The sequence below is a fragment of the Coregonus clupeaformis genome, chromosome 12 (assembly GCF_020615455.1).
Source record: "Coregonus clupeaformis isolate EN_2021a chromosome 12, ASM2061545v1, whole genome shotgun sequence".
Lineage (NCBI taxonomy): Eukaryota > Metazoa > Chordata > Actinopteri > Salmoniformes > Salmonidae > Coregonus > Coregonus clupeaformis.
Window position 1 is genome coordinate 24,292,495 of NC_059203.1, and position 17,161 is coordinate 24,309,655.

General features: G+C 40.0%; 2 protein-coding genes across 2 annotated transcripts in view; both read right to left on the bottom strand.

Annotated features, from left to right (window-relative positions):
• Nucleotides 1–1,527: 1,527 nt before the first annotated feature.
• LOC121578072 lies at nt 1,528–5,114 on the bottom strand. Its single transcript, XM_041892159.2, has 2 exons — nt 2,970–5,114; nt 1,528–2,874 (listed from the first exon to the last, which is right to left on the bottom strand). The coding sequence occupies exons 1-2, from the start codon at nt 3,213–3,215 to the stop codon at nt 2,206–2,208; spliced, it is 915 nt and encodes a 304-aa protein (XP_041748093.1). The 5' UTR covers nt 3,216–5,114; the 3' UTR covers nt 1,528–2,205.
• A 90-nt stretch (nt 5,115–5,204) lies between these two features.
• LOC121578071 (inter-alpha-trypsin inhibitor heavy chain H3-like) overlaps nt 5,205–17,161 on the bottom strand; it is a 45,216-nt gene continuing 33,259 nt past the window's right edge. Inside the window, exons 13-20 of the mRNA XM_045223764.1 lie at nt 13,701–13,891; nt 13,425–13,460; nt 12,502–12,609; nt 8,134–8,241; nt 7,789–7,963; nt 7,276–7,424; nt 7,032–7,113; nt 5,205–5,471 (exon numbers count right to left, since the gene is read on the bottom strand). Of these exons, the coding sequence (XP_045079699.1) occupies nt 5,357–5,471; nt 7,032–7,113; nt 7,276–7,424; nt 7,789–7,963; nt 8,134–8,241; nt 12,502–12,609; nt 13,425–13,460; nt 13,701–13,891 (964 nt within the window). The 3' untranslated portion in view covers nt 5,205–5,356. The remainder of the gene's footprint in view (nt 5,472–7,031; nt 7,114–7,275; nt 7,425–7,788; nt 7,964–8,133; nt 8,242–12,501; nt 12,610–13,424; nt 13,461–13,700; nt 13,892–17,161) is intronic.

Genomic DNA, 17,161 nt, shown 5'->3' on the forward strand with positions numbered 1-17,161 from the left:
GGTGTTGAATGGAGTTGAAGGATGGGACTAATAACAACTAACAACAACTAATAACAACAAGATAACAAATGTAAAGCATAATGTGTCCATAATAAGTATATAGGTTATAGGTTGAGAGCTTTTGTGAAAGAGCACATTTAGAAAGATATGGCATATAGAAGCAAACCGGATGGCATCATGAAAATGATCAGCGAAGTTGAGGGTAGAGGAAGTTTAGGAGAAATATAATTATTGTAAAATTGACTGTGTCCATAAAATTTATATAGTATGTATAAGCTGGAAGTATAGGCCTAAGCATTGTTGTTCACTAGTTTACTCCAATTAGGGAAGGGGTGCTGGGGTTGGAAAGTAATAAAGGGAAATATATATTTTTAAAGGATATGTATATGTATGTCTGTATATGTATTTATATGTATGTGTATATGTATGTGTATGTATGTATATGTATATTTATATATATATTTGCAAGAAAAAAAACATATGGGGGATTGAAAGTGATGCAGACAATTACATTGATGGAAGTTACAATCTCTCTGCAATATTAAAGCTGATCTACCCCCTAAAAAATAAAAAAAATAAAAGGGTTAGTGTTATAGTTATAGTTAGGGCTAGGGTTAAGGTAAGGGTTAGGTTTAGGGTTAGGATAAGGGTTAAGGTTAGTAGATAGTTAGTTGAAATGTTACTAATAGTCTATAGATAGTCTGTGCATCTACAGATGGACTATCCAAATAAAGTGTTACTGGATGTGCTCATTGTTATGGCTGGAATGGAATAAATGGAACAAAGTCAAACACTTTGTTTCCATGTGTTTGATGTGTTTGGGACCATTCCATTGATACCACAGTTGGCATTCCAATTCATACCAAAGGTGTTCGATGGGGTTGAGGTCAGGACTCTGTGCATGCCAGTCAAGTTCTTTCACACCGATCTCGACAAACCATTTCTGTATGGACCTCACTTTCTGCACGGGGGCATTGTCATGCTGAAACAGGAAAGGGCCTTCCCCAAACCGTTGCTCAAAGTTGGAAGCACATAATTTTCTAGAATGTCATTGTATGCTGTAGAGTTAAGATTTCCCTTCAATGGAACTAAGGGGCCTAGCCCGAACCATGAAAAACAGCCCCGGACCATTATTCCTCCTCCACCAAACTTTACAGTTGGCACTATGCATTCGTGCAGGTAGCATTTGCCTTGCATCCGCCAAACCCAAATTGTCCGTTGGACTGCCAGATGGTAAAGCGTGATTCATCACTCCAGAGAACGCGTTCAATGGCGGCGAGCTTTACACCACTCCAGCCGACACTTGGCATTGCGCATGGTGATCTTAGGCTTGTGTGCGGCTGCTCGGCCATGGAAACCCTTTTCATGAAGCTCCCGATGAACAGTTATTGTGCTGACGTTGCTTCCAGAGGCAGTTTGGAACTCAGTAGTGAGTGTTGCAACCGAGGACAGACGATCTTTACGCGCTACGCTCTTCAGCACTCAGCGGTCCCGTTCTGTGAGCTTGTGCGGCCCACCACTTCGCGGCTGAGCCGTTGTTGCTCCTAGACGTTTCCACTTCATAATAACAGCACTTATAGTTGACCGGAGCAGCTGTTTGAAAACACTGCCTGGAATTTCAGCCTATTTTGGTCTGATGGAGTTTTGGCCTGCCTGGTGACTAGGTGGTAAATTAGTTACAGTTTTTCCCAATTGCTAAAACACAATTTTGCAAACTAGGCTGGTTTTGTCAAAATACTTAACACAATTCACAAAACCACACACCCAAACTGCAAAGTACCTGCAAAATGAAGCACTGCAACCAAAACTACATATAGCATTATCAAAATCAAACGTTTGCACGAAATGGCACACACTTCATTCATATTACCAGATTTTTGTCTAACCAACTACACACTGTTGGGCATAATGAAAAGCACTCTCATCTTTAGTGTGCTTTGCCATAATACTAAAATAGTTCAAATTGTAGAAAATTCTTCAGATTGTTCACATGCACAGAAATATTTGCAGATACACACACATGCTGTTGAAACACTTATGTTTGTATTTGTCACCAAACAAGTCAGTGCAACATATGCACAGCAGATATATTCACATTGGACTGAACAAAAATATCCTCACAAAAAACAGTAAACTGAAAAAGAAAATTGCAGAAAAAATGTGCTGAAAAAATATATAGAAAAAAAAAATAGGCAAGAAAAATAATTAGGCAGCATCTTGCCGCACAGCTGTGTCTGGCCACAACGGCTCGTCCACATCACAGGCAATATCTTCCCTTGCCAGACATCGAGGGAAGAAGCGCCTTGAGTGCCTTATCCATCTCTGAATCGCACCCACATCAATCTCATCACATGCCTCTTCCATAGCCTGCACAAGAGGCATGCGCACAAAGGGCTGCCGGTCGTATACCTTCCACCGCCATGCTGAAAATAACTCTTCTATGGGGTTCAGAAATGGTGAGTATGGTGGGAGGTATTGCACGAAAAATGGTGGGTGGTCAGCAAACCAGTTTTGGACTGGGGCTGCACGATGAAAGCTCACATTGTCCCATACTACAACGTACCGGGTTCTTTGATGGTCTGCATCATTCATACGCTCTGGTGGTATGAGAATGCTGTGGAGTCTGTCCAGAAATGTGAGAATATGGGCTGTGTTGTATGGTCCAACGTTGGCATGACGGTGGAGGACACCATGCGTATTGGAGATGGCAGCGCACATTGTGATTTTCCCACCACGTTGGCCAGGAACATCTATAATGGCTCTGTGGCCAATGATGTTTCTCCCCCTTCTTCTGGTCTTTGCTAGGTTGAACTCAGCCTCATCTATAAAGATGAACTCATGTGGGATTGCATGAGCATCCATTTCCAGTACTCCCTGAAAACAAAGAACAAAAGCAGTCAATATGGTGTTATCCAGTACACTGGGAAACAATGTTGCGTGTAGTATACTGCAGTCAATATTGTACTTACATCCACATATGCTCGTCTGACCTCTTTGTTTCTTTGAGAGTTTCTCTCAAACGGCACCTTATAAAGTTGTTTCATTCTGATTTGGTTTCGCTTGAGAATGCGAGCCAATGTGGACAGACTGACTCGTTGAATGTTGTTGAATATGGTGTTGTCTTGGATGATGTGGCTTTGAATTTCTCGTAATCTGATTTCATTATTTTCCAAAACCAAGTTTACAATGGCAGCTTCCTGTACCCCGGTGTACATTTGGCCCCTTCCTCCACCATGGTTGCGTCTCTCAGTCCTTTAGAAAAACAAATAAACTAAAATATAGGGCTTGGACAATGCAGCCTAAAGATATTTCCCCCACAGTAGAGTAAATTGTACAGGAAACTTGTGCAGTTAGTGTATGACATCAGCCATTCATGAAGTAAACAGGTGTCACCCAACTGATACACTATGACATGGGGTGTACTACATAGTGTGAAATACATTTTGGTTACATACCTGTACTCCAGTCTAAATGTCCGGATGACACAGGCGACAGTAAAACGGCTCAAGTTGGGCTGTACTCTCTGTCCAGCCTCTCTCATTGTCAGCCCATGGTGGATGACATGATCAACTAAGGTTGCTCTGATTTCATTTGAAAGTTGTCTTCTTTGGCCATGAACTCCTCTACCAGCTCTACCCCTACCTCTCACTCTTCCTACCCCTCTCATTCTCACCCTCCCTCTTCCTCTTCCGCTCTCTGCAACGTCTTCCATTGTTGTTGTAAAACAAAAGGTGCTCACCTGTGGTCTTTTAATAGTGCTTACTTCCTGATTGAAGTGGTAACAATTAACCATTGAGGTGTTTGGCCAGGTGGCACATGTATTGGCCAATTAGCTCATGTAGTGTCATTTTGAATGGCAGTGTTTTGAAATGGCAAACATGTGACTTTATGTCAGATTGTTGTGTCTTATGCAGAGAACCGTGTGCAGTGCATTTAAAAAGTGCCATTTTGAATTGCAAAATGTGTGTAAAGCAGAAAATGTGTTTAGACTTTTGGAGACTTGAGAAGAGGTTTTGCGCTCTGTGTTTCAGTTTAAATAATTGTGCTGTGCATGTCATTTTAGTGTGTTAGCAATTGAAAAAAAAACTGTAATACACAAATAAGAAAGAGAGTTCCAAACCTCTCTTCCAATAACAGCTAGTTTTCTGACCACTCAGACCACTCAGACCACTCCCAGAAAGTCCTAAATTCTGAAACATCCACTGTTTATTGCATGATGTTAATGGCAAGTAACGCTAGTTATCACCCAGAGAATGCTAAGGTCTGACTCTCCACCTTTTATCCTGTGCAAGCTTCAGTGTTTGTTCATGCAGGTTGTTGTAAGTGTTGAGCAAAATCGTGTAGCTACTACTTTGTACAAGCTTCTGGACAAAGGGACTAACATAGCTTCAGTGCCATGTGTGAATCTTACAGTACTAAAGGCGATACTTTACCATCTGTTATTATAATATTCACAAAACAACCAATAACAGGGTCATATTCCCAACATTCTAAATTGGCAACCTGAAACTAACCAACCAGTTTTTGTCCCTAAATACAACATTCATAAGTGAATCACACAAATATATCTAGTACCTCTGAAGGCAAAACCATACACATAACATGACCATATTATCCTATCTTATCTCAAATGGCCTCATGCTTGTCTCCAGAATTAATTGAAACTACTGTTCAAGGCACTCTCCCAGGATATTTCTCCTGAAGATTAAGTTCAAGTTCTTCCACATTTCTTCAGACTATTTCAAGCACTTGTGTTGTATGCGTTTCAATGAAGTTTGAGGAAGTTGAAATATATTACAACATAAATACCAGAGTAATAAATCAGATGGTCCTGGTATCCAACAACTACTTACATCTAGAGCGCTGGACAGTCTGGCTTTGGTTCTGGGCCCCCCGGCTGCCCACTGTGTGTGTGTGTGTGTGTTTGTGTGTGTGCATGCATGTGTGTGTGTGTGTGTGTGTGTGTGTGTGTAAGTTTGTGTGTGTGTTCATGGTGGCAATTATTGTGTTGTTAGTTTGACTTACTTCAGCAGTCACACTTTAAATATTGTACTTATTTCTTATTATTATTCTTTAGAAAGCTACTCCTCTTACATAATTTTCCTTCAGGAAAAATACATTTCTAGCTCTATATTGATCCGCTTGAGTTTCGTCAGAAAGACAGCATTTATTGATGACGGTGGAATGCAACAAAGAAGCCGTCAAACATAAAATGATATTTATTCAACAACGAATTTGTCACAAAATATTTTAGCTGTGTTATTATGTGAACTCATAGAACTCTATAAAGAAACCTCAGTCTTTATTGTTGCTCTTCCTAATTCTAGAACATAATTACTGTATGTATAGTGTTCAGTTAGAGTTGTGTGACGGTGAAGTCAGCTAGCTCCCCCTGTAGGGCAGACTGAAGAGGCAGCAACCAGCATGCCACGGTGGGGGCAGAGCGAACACTGAGATCCACAGCAGAGTCCCTACAACACACACACAATCCGCAACAACATTCTTAATATAATAGCATGTACAGAACACTCCAGTGGATGCTACACAGAACCATACACTCAAACAAGCCTGGCCTCAGAGCCATACGAAACATGCTTTACGTATTTCTGAGCACCTCCAAGACGTATGATGCCTACCAATGGTCTAGTGACTTTAGACAGATACGAAAATAAGAAGGTTGATCGGGGGTGGGCCTAATCCGCGACCGTCTACAGTAGCACTGGGGTTGTACATGGGACCAAATGTAGATTTGAGTATGGGACCAATTTAAAGAAATGTACCGTATAGTTATGAAATTATTTGTTACAATGCAGGGTTTTCTCTGTATCAAAAAGGGGCTTAGGTGGTGGGCGTGGCAGGCGACGTGGCAATTGGCGTGGTTGGTCATCTGCGGCGCTGAATTCTGTCTGGGCCCTGGGCAAGAAAATTTGAGGCCCTCATCTTGGCAGCGGATTTTAAAAAAAAATCAGTTTTAAAGCTAATTTCCTGCAATTCTACAAATTTTGCCATGGTGAAAGATACTGTTGCAGTTTTAAAGTAATTTTCCTGCAATTCTATACATTCTGCCATGGAGATGAGACAACATTTTGCTATTTTTAAGATGATTTCCTGCAATTCTACACATGTTGACATGGCTAATGCTGTGTTCTTTTGCTCAAACATTATAATAAAATCAATGGGGGCCTGATTGTCTAGCTTTTATTTTGGGGATTGTAAGTTCCCAAAGATAATAGGCTATTATTTAAAAATATATAGGTCCATTATCTTTTCTAAATACTTTCAATTTGGGTTTTAGTCTTTTAGGTTTACACTGAAAGCGTTCTTCCATCTCGTAAATGTATTTATTTATTTTTTTATGTTTTTGCAATGCACCACAAATGTCATCCCGTGACCCACCTGCACCCCTGCTGAGACCCACAAGTGGGTCTCAAACCAACAGTTTGGGAACCACTGGTCTAGCATTCCAAAGGTTGCTTGTTGGAGTTAGCCCCACCCTTGCCCAAACTGTTATTCTAAACTTTACTAAAATCACCTAACCTGCCACGAATATTCCACTAACCTTTGTCGTTTTAGTTCTCCTAACCTTTTACGTAAATTATCCTAACGTTTGTCGTTAGTTCCCATAATTTCCCAACATAAATTCTCCCCATAATTCTCCTTTGTCGTTACGGCACAACAACCACAGAAAGACAATATTACCATACATCCTCCAAGATTTATGCTATTGTACGACCGGTTAAGACGTATGATACTATACGTCCTATAAATCGTATGATATTGTATGACCACTATTCCATTCATAATGTAGCCTAACGTAATACTGTACATCATACTAAATGGAGTTTCACCGATTTAGGTACAGAATAATACGAATTTCCTGAGACCATGTTGATCAATCATAATCACCTAAATAGAAGCTCAAATACACTAAATACACATCTTTCATATAGATGCACAGTAATAACACACACAACCATAAACAGTCTAATCACTATAAATGAAGTTTCTGTCTGATAGACAGTTGTACTTACCTGGAGACGTCTATTTCTTTGTCCTGAATCTTCAGTTTCATTGTTGTTCCCTGGACCTCCTCATAGGCAACAGGTGGACGGGCTGTAACACACAGTACAAAGACTGTCACTATGAGATACCTGGACTTAAACCCGTTACAATGGCAGCAAACTCTATGTCTAGCGAGCTCCAGTCAAATGAGAAGATATCATGACTACAACATAGGGATATGAAGTGGAGTGTTACTGATAATGTTTCACTTACCCATGATACCCACAATGTTGTCTCCTGCCGGGCGCTGCCTCAGGACGGGCCACAGGAACTTGATTCCATTCCCCTCGTAGAGCATGATGATGACCCGTATTGACCCTATGGTGATGTCCATCTCCTTGTCCCGTAAGATCAGAGACACACTGCAGGCAGTGACATAACATGGCTCAGATTGATCAATTCAATCGACAAAAAAGAGGACCAAAAAAGAGGACAGATCTATTTTGACCAGATTTATAAATGTAGATAGGCAATTTAAGTAATATACACTGAGGTACAGTATTTACGTCTCCATACAATACTTGTGTTCCCAACATTAAATACCTGAGACCTAAACCAGACTGAACACTGCACTCACTATTGTCTCACTTCCTTGGTTTAACCAGGCTATAATTAAAACACCTTGCAATGCACAAACAGCTAAAGCAGAAATCTAATCCCAGAAACAAAACAATAGCACAAAATGATTTTTATCAGAAAGTCTGTAGTTGGTCTATGATTCAGCACCTGTCTGTTTTGTGGTTGATTTTCAGGCTCCAGGAGAAATATGTTGCATTCTGTCCATCCTTGAAGGTGATGACAGTGGTGTCTAACTCAATATGTTGATCACTTTTGTAATGGATCACAATCTTCTGGTAGCCTGTGCTAGCTGATTGTCCAAGCTGACCGTTTATAGACAACTCTGGTGAAACATGAGCACCATTCATTCATTATTTCAACTATGTTTGAGGAATGAGTGGATAATGTGAACAAGTCAAGAACTGAATGAATAAATATATGAATGAATTAATTAATTAATTAATTTATGAAGGCATTGAAGAAAATGTGAATTGATTTCTCAGGTCAAGTCACCATTGTTGGGGTCCTTTAAGAGTCTGAGCGAGAGAGCCACAGGGATGTCATAGCACAGTGGCAGGGCCTGACCCTCAGCTGGCAACAGGAACCTCAGGGGAGGACTCACTGAGAGAGAGAGAGAGAGAGAGAGAGAGAGAGAGAGAGAGAGAGAGAGAGAGAGAGAGAGAGAGAGAGAGAGAGGTGTTAAAGAGGCAGAGGAAAGAGAGAGAGAGAGGGGAAGGAGAGAGAGAGAGAGAGAGAAAGAGAGAGAGTGAGAGAGAGAAAGAGAGAGAGAGAGAGAGAGAGAGAGAGAGAGAGAGAGAGAGAGAGAGAGAGAGAGAGAGAGAGAGAGAGAGAGAGAGAGAGAGAGAGAGGTGTTAAAGAGGCAGAGGAAAGAGAGAGAGAGGGGAAGGAGAGAGAGAGAGAGAGAGAGAGAGAGAGAGAGAGCGAGAGAGAGAAAGAGAGAGAGAGAGAGAGAGAGGGGGGTAAGGAGTTAGAGGAAAGAGAGATAGAGAGAGAGAGGGATGAGGAGAGGAAAGAGAGAGAGAGAGGAGACAGAGGAAAGAGAGAAAGAGAGAGAGGGTAAGGAGTCAGAGGAAAGAGAGCGAGAGAGAGAGAGGGTAAGGATTCAGAGGAAAGAGAATGAGAGAGAGAGGGAAAGGAGAGAGGAAAGAGAGAGAGAGAGAGAGAGAGAGAGAGGAAAGAGAGAGAGAGACAGAGACAGAGAGAGAGAGAGAGACAGAGGAAAGAGAGAGAGGGTAAGGAGTTTGTGAGAAAACAGCGATAATCACAGAGAACACCTTACAATTTTTCGCAATTGTGTGCAAGTGTTTTATGGAACTGTGGTCAAATGTAGCAGAACAACAATGTTGAAATTCTCAAATACATTTTCTGAACGTCTGATAATTTTCTTGCCTTGGTGCGTGGATTGTATACAGTTGAAGTCAGAAGTTTACATACACCTTAGCCAAATACATTTAAACTCAGTTTTTCACAATTCCTGAAATTTATCCTTGTAAAAATTCCCTGTCTTAGGTCAGTTAGGATCACCACTTTATTTTAAGAATGTGAAATGTCAGAATAATTGTAGAGAGAATTATTTATTTCACCTTTTATTTATTTCATCACATTCCCAGTGGGTCAGAAGTTTACATACACTCAATTAGTATTTGGTAGCATTGCCTTTAAATTGTTTAACTTGGGTCAAATGTTTCGGGTAGCCTTCCACAAGCTTCCCACAATAAGTTGGGTGAATTTTGGCCCATTCCTCCTGACAGAGCTGGTGTAACTGAGTCAGGTTTGTAGGCCTCCTTGCTCGCACACGCTTTTTCAGTTCTGCCCACAAATGTTCTATATGATTGAGGTCATGGCTTTTTGATGGCCACTCCAATACCTTGACTTTGTTGTCCTTAAGCCATTTTGCCACAACTTTGGAAGTATGCTTGGGGTCATTGTTCATTTGGAAGACCCATTTGCGACCAAGCCTTAACGTCCTGACTGATGTCTTGAGATGTTGCTTCAATATATCCACATAATTTTCCTTCCTCATGATGCCATCTATTTTGTGAAGTGCACCAGTCCCTCCTGCAGCAAAGCACCCCCACAGCATGATGCTGCCACCCCTGTGCTTCACGGTTGGGATGTTGTTCTTCTGCTTGCAAGCCACCTTCTTTTTCCTCCAAACATAACGATGGTCATTATTGCCAAACAGTTTTTGTTTCATCAGACCAGAGGACATTTCTCCAAAAAGTAAGATTTTTGTCCCCATGTGCAGTTGCAAACCGTAATCTGGCTTTTTTATGGCGGTTTTGGAGCAGTGGCTTCTTCCTTGCTGAGCGGCCTTTCAGGTTATGTCGATATAGGACTCGTTTTACTGTGGATATAGATACTTTTTTACCTGTTTCCTCCAGTATCTTCACAAGGTCCTTTGCACTTTTTGCACCAAAGTACGTTCATCTCTAGGAGACAGAACGCGTCTCCTTCCTGAGTGGTATGACGGCTGCATGGTCCCATGGTGTTTATACTTGCGTACTATTGTTTGTACAGATGAACGTGGTACCTTCAGGCATTTGGAAATTGCTCCCAAGGATGAACCAGACTTGTGGAGGTCTACAATTTTTTTTCTGAGGTCTTGGCTGATTTCTTTTGATTTTCCCATGATGTCAAGCAAAGAGGCCCTGACTTTGAAGGTAGGCCTTGAAATACATCCACAGGTACACCTCCAATTGACTCAGATGATGTCAATTAGCCTATCAGAACCTTCTAAAGCAATGACATCATTTTCTAGAATTTTCAAAGCTGTTTAAAGGCACAGTCAACTTAGTGTATGTACACTTCTGACCCACTGGAATTGTGATACAGTGAATTATAAGTGAAATAATCTGTCTGTAAACAATTGTTGGAAAAATTATTTGTGTCATGCACAAAGAAGATGTCCTAACTGACTTGCCAAAACGATAGTTTGTTAACAAGAAATTTGTGGAGTGGTTGAAAAACAAGTTTTAATGACTCCAACCTAAGTGTATGTAAACTTCCGACTTCAACTGTATCTTAGACCCCATTTTGCTAAACTTTAAATACAATCAATGGATGCAAAACTCACTGTAAAGTGTTTTGTTCACAAAATAAAACATTTACAAATCGTTTTCCTTAGAAGAAAAAGGGTGGCAAATCTGTTCACTGAAATGTGTTCACCGTTTCCGGCAATCATAAAATTGTAAATGGCTCTTTCAGTGTTAAACCAGGTACAATATAGGGAAAGATATAGGCAATAGGAACTGTCTAATATGTATGATTTCTCACATCATTGCTGACATGCAGAGACGCAAATAATGAAATTGTTTTACTTCAAAGTAACTTTGGGTTAGTCTTAACTCATCATCTCCAACATTGTGACCTATTACAGACGTTTGCTTTGGTGAGGATTGAGGCATATCTATTCATTTCAGCAGTCCCTCCACTGTATTCCTCTGTCCTTATTCTATTGGGGATTGTTTTTCTGCTTTGTGATGAAAAATCTACACACTTGTCAGCAGACCTCAATGTGTATGATTCATTCATCGGTATGATCACAATACAATTCCATGAATCCTACACATTGTGTGCAGCATTAATGGAATTGGACCAATGAATGAATCCTGAACAAAGTGTGCTTATTTTCTGTTCATTTTTTATCAAGAACAATATTTAATTTGATGTAAATGAAATTGTTTAGTGATATATGCATAAAGGAGAGTAATTCATTTCCCATAATTCTGCACCTTTTAATAGTTGTATTTGGAATTTTGATCATCATGATTTAGTGACTGCAAAAAAAATCTATTGATTAAATGGGCTTTTTTAAAAGACAGACTAACTTTTTGTTTTGTAAACTTGATTTAAGAGGTATGTATGGTTGTGTTATCTTTTTGCAGGGAGTCGTGTTCTTATGATTAGTGCATTAGCAATTCTGAGAGTATTATATAGATTTGAGGAAATTATTAGCTTTTTCCGGAAGCCAACTCCATTTTGAAAATGTATTTAGTGTTTTTCCACAGACCTCTGTGTCTTCTGACAACATTGTGCTTGTACGCGATTGAGAAAAACTGTAATCAGACACCCAAAAATTTTTTGGGAACGACATAGTTATTACAATACCAGTTGTAGTTGTACTTCTACCTCTACCTGTAGTTTGAAATGAGTAGATAGTAGATTTAACATCAATTTTCTCAATATGCCTTGAAGCTGAAACATTTTCACAAATAATCTTACACACAGACACAGACACACAGACACAGACACACACACACACACACACTGTACAGACAACCAGTTAGTCAGTGAGGGCATTTAAACAGGCAGGGTTCTACACACAGTCAGACAGCACAAACAGACAAAAAATATTTTCTTTTTATGTGGAAGAATTACCCATCAACCATAGTATGCCATAATCATCATCATCAGCATCAAGATTTAAGCCATTACAAAAGTGATCACACATTGAGCACACCTAAACTGATGTTCAAAAAGTGCAGCTATGATGTAGGGGAAAGATAGTCACTTCAGGCCTATGTCATTGATTCCTACTCCTCCCCTCTCCATCTCTTTTTAACGTGGGTGAGAGACAGGAGCAGTTGTAAAACTCATCACAGAATGAATCGGAAATTCGAAATTGGTCTGGATTCAATCACTGCAGATTTTTTTGATTTTGCATTGCACTTGTAGACAAACACAGACAAACACAGACACAAAAACACACACAAAAAACACACACATACACACATACAGACATATACACAAACACATTCAGTCAATTAGGGCATTTAAACAAGCAGGGCTCTACACAGTCAGACAGCACAACAGACAAAAATATCAAACAATTATTTTTTTAAAGTGTGGAATAATTACCTATTTTCAAGTCACAAGATATGTCCCAGTCAGGGGATACGTCCAACTGAGGAGATATGGCCCAGTCAGGAGATGGTGTTAGGGAATAATCAGCATCATATATCTGGTCTATGACAAAAGATATCACACATTGAGCACACCTAAACTGATGTTCAAGAAGTGGAGCTTTGATGCCACCCTAATTCCTCCCCATTCCCATCCCCTTGAGCCATTGTAAAAATCATCACAGAATTGGTCAGAATTCAATCATTGGAGATGTGTTTTTCTTCTGCACTACACTTCCACAGCAGTTGAACTTGACACACTTGCCTTTTCTTCTTTTGTCCGGTAAAAAGCAACTAGGGAATGACAAAAGGAACGTTCTTTAAATAAATATTTTTGGGGGAATCCACTGATATAGCATGTAATCATTGTTGTTGCTATTCCTTTTGATTTGACTGTTTTCCCTCTCCTTTCCCACCTCTGTTTTGTTTTGTTTGTTAAGTGTCCTGCCTGGTTGGCCCTGTCCGGGGGTATCGTCGGACAGGGCTACAATGTCCCCCGAACTCCCCTGTCTCAGCCTCCAGTATCTATGCTGCAATAGTTTATGTGCGGGGGGCTAAGGTTAGTCTGTCCTATCTGGTGAAATTCTCCTTGTCTTATCTGGTGAATGCTCCCTCTAATTGTCCCATCTCTCTCTCTCTCTCTCTCTCTCTCTCTCTCTCTCTCTCTCTCTCTCTCTCTCTCTCTCTCTCTCTCTCTCTCTCTCTCTCTCTCTCTCTCTCTCTCTCTCTCTCTCTCTCTCTCTCTCTCTCTCTCTCTCTCTCTCTCTCTCTCTCTCTCTCTCTCTCTCTCTCTCTCTCTCTCTCTCTCTCTCTCTCCTCTCAGACATTTTAGAAAATTGATATATAGCGTTTTGGAATGATATTATTAATTTGTCTTACCATCATAAACTTGTGCCAGCACTGCAGAGGCCCATGCTAGACAGAAAACATATTTATGTTCAATATAGGTTATAATGTAGGTTATAATGTTACGTTTTTAGATTGACAGTCTTTGCTAATTTATTTACTCCATTGACTCACACCATTCAGTAATTGTCATTCACTATTGTAGACAGTATGTGTGTGTGCGTGTGTGCCTGCGCGTTTGTGTGTACGTGTGGTGTGTGTGTGATTGTTTGTGCGTGCGTGTGTGATGATGATGGTAGTTTTGCTCACTGGGGACTACGTGGTGGTGGTGGCTCATGGTGGGCTTCTCCCCCTCCTTGGGCTTGTGGGCCACCTGTGAGGCTTCTCCCTGGGGCTTGGTGACCACCATGGAGGTGAGAGGAGTCACAAAGCCGTACTTCAGACAAAGATCCAGGGCCTCCTTCTTCACCTTCTCCTTCACCTTACCACTCGACTGCACCCTGAAACACACACACAAAGGTATTAATTAAATAATGTGCTAAAACATACATTGGGGTACGAAATTATTGACAGCCTCGATAAAGATGAAAATTGAAAATTATATTACTTTATACTAATACAATTGCTCAGAGAAAGAGATTTTGTTTAACAATACTTTTTTCTCTCAAAAAGGAAGGGAGTCAAAATTATTGACACCCCTGTTTTCAATGCCTTTCAATAGCTCACCTTGTGAAGATAACAGCACTGAGCCTTTTTCTAAAATATAAAAAATCTCTTATAGCAGGCTGGGCTTGCCACGCTGTGCTAAAGAAAAAGACTGTGCGTGTCTATGCACCTTTTACTACTGCTCTCTCTCAGCAGCAGTTGTAGCTTATGTAGATACTAGCCTACTAAGTCTAATAATGATAAGTAATACTTATTATTATAATGAGAATACTAATAAGAGCAATAATAAGAAGAACAACCACAAGTACACCAAGACGAAGGAGGAGCAAGAGGTGCAAGCGCTGCGTGATATTCTGTGCCAAACAGGTATTAAATTAAAACGTTGGAACGTTGTAAACAACACTAAACAAATGTTTATGAATCCCAGAGAGTATTTTCTAACGAAATCAAGTTGTAAAGCCTTTTTTACAGCAAAGCAAAAATAATGTTGCTACGTTGTGGTTGCGTGAGGCTTGGAGCTCAATTGATATCGAACAGATTACGGAATTAGCTTTAAACAAACAGTAAAAATAGTCCGTTTGTAACTCCACTCATTAAGCTGTATAGTCCATTTGTTTGTGTTGTTGTCTTGGCTAGCTAGCTAATGTTCCGGTTGGTAGCTAGCTAGCTAGCTAGCACTCACTCACGTGGCTAGCGTCGCTGTGACACTCCCAGTGTCTGTTGGAAAGCAGACTGAACCAGGTTTTCCTCTAGGATTTTGCCTGTGCTTAGCTCTATTCCGTTTATTTTTTATCCTAAAAACTCCCCAGTCCTTAATGATTACAAGCATACCCATAACATGGTGCAGCCACCACAATGCTTGAAAATATGGAGAGTGGTACTCAGTAATGTGTCGTCTTGGATTTTCCCCAAACATAACACTTTGTTTTCAGGACAAAAAGTTAATTGCTTTGCCACAATTTTTGCAGTATTACTTTAGTGCCTTGATGCAAACAGGATGCATGCTTCCTTCTTTTCACTCTGTCAATTATGTTAGTATTGTGGAGTAACTACAATGTTGTTGATTCATCCTCAGTTTTCTCATATCAAAGCAATTAAACTCTGTAACTGTTTTAAAGTCACCATTAGCCTCATGGTGAAATCCCTGAGCAGTTTTCTTCCTCACCAGAAACTGAGTTAGGAAGGACACCTGTATCTTTGTAGTGACTGGGTGTATTGATACACCATCCAAAGTGTAATTAATAACTTCACTATGCTCAAAGAGATATTCAGTGTCTGCTTTTTAATATTTTTACCCATCTACCAATAGGTGCCCTTCTTTGTGAGGCATTGGAAAGCCTCCCTGGTCTTTTTGGTTGGATCTGTGTTTGAAATTCACTTATCGACTGAGGGACCTTACAGGTAATTGTAGGTGTGGGGTACAGAGATTAGGTAGTCATTCAAAAATAATGTTAAACACTATTATTGCACACAGATTGAGTCCACGCAATTTATTATGTGACTTGTTAAGCAGATTTTTACTCCTGAACATATTTAGGCTTGCCATAACAAAGGGGTTGAATACTTATTAACTGAAGACATTTCAGCTTTTTTTTTTTTTATTAATTTGTAAACATTTCATTCCACTTTGACATCATGGGGTATTGTGTGTAGGCCAGTGACATCAATTTTAAATTCAGGCTGTAACACAACAAAATGTGGAAAAATTCAAGCTGTGCAAATACTTTCTGAAGGCACTGTATTTTCAATCAATGTAAAGAAATAATATTAACAATCAAGTGTCACTACCGAAATAAAGCAAATTGTTTCGGTTGTGACCATTTCAGTTTTAACAATTGTAACTTACTGTATTTTGGACTTTAGTGAATACCCATAGCTAGCATATGGCTAGCTAGCTATACTTTTGACAGATGTACTGTACATCCCAAGAAACATATATTTTAGTCACAAAACCATACTTTATATATATTTTTTAACATACAGTACCAGTCAAAAGTTTGGATACACCTACTCATTCAAGGGTTTTTCTTTATTTTTACTATTTTCTACATAGAATAATAGTGAAGACATCAAAACTATGAAATAATACATATGGAATCATGTAGTAACCAAAAAAGTGTTTTTTAAATATTTTAGATTCTTCAAAGTAGCCACCCTTTGCCTTGATGACAGCTTTGCACACTCTTGGCATTCTCTCAACCAGCTTCATGAGTTAGTCACCTGGAATGCCTTTCAATTAACAGGTGTGCCTTGTTAAAAGTTAATTTGTGGAATTTCTTTCCATCTTAATGTGTTTGAGCCAATCAGGTGTGTTGTGACAAGGTAGGGGTGGTATACAGAAGATAGCCCTATTTGGTAAAAGACCAAGTCCATATTATGGCAAGAACAGCTCAAATAAGCAAAGAGAAACGACAGTCCATCATTACTTTAAAACATGAAGGTCAGTCAATCTGGAAAATTTCAAGAACTTTGAAAGTTTCTTCAAGTGCAGTCGCAAAAACCATCAAGCGCTATGATGAAACTGGCTCTCATGAGGACCGCCACAGGAAAGGAAGACCCAGAGTTACCTCTGCTGCAGAGGATAAGTTCATTAGAGTTAACTGCTTCTCAGATTGCAGCCCAAATAAATGCTTCACAGAGTTCAAGTAACAGACACATCTCAACATCAACTGTTCAGAGGAGACTGCGTGAATCAGGCCTTCATGGTGGAATTGTTGCAAAGAAACCACTACTAAAGGACACCAATAAGAAGAAGAGTCTTGCTTGGGCCAAGAAACACGAGCAATTGACATTAGACCGGTGGAAATCTGTCCTTTGGTCTGATGAGTCCAAATTTGAGATGTCTGGTTCCAACCGCTGTGTCTTTGTGAGATGCAGAGTAGGTGAACGGATGATCTCTGCATGTGTGGTTCCCTATGTGAAACATGGAGGAGGAGGTGTAATGGTGTGGGGGTGCTTTGCTGGTGACACTGTCTGTGATTTATTTAGAATTCAAGGCACACTTAACCAGCATGGCTACCACAGCATTCTGCAGCGATACATCATCCCATCTGGTTTGTGCTCAGTGGGACTATCATTTGTATTTCAACAGGACAATGACCCAA

Bases quoted from the DNA above. Each gene is read 5' to 3' on its own strand.
- LOC121578072 (XM_041892159.2), bottom strand. From the start codon at position 3,215: ATGTACACCGGGGTACAGGAAGCTGCCATTGTAAACTTGGTTTTGGAA. The intron at 2,875-2,969 runs GTAAGTACAATA...CTTTGTTTTCAG, and splicing joins TCAGACGAGCATATGTGGAT to GGAGTACTGGAAATGGATGC.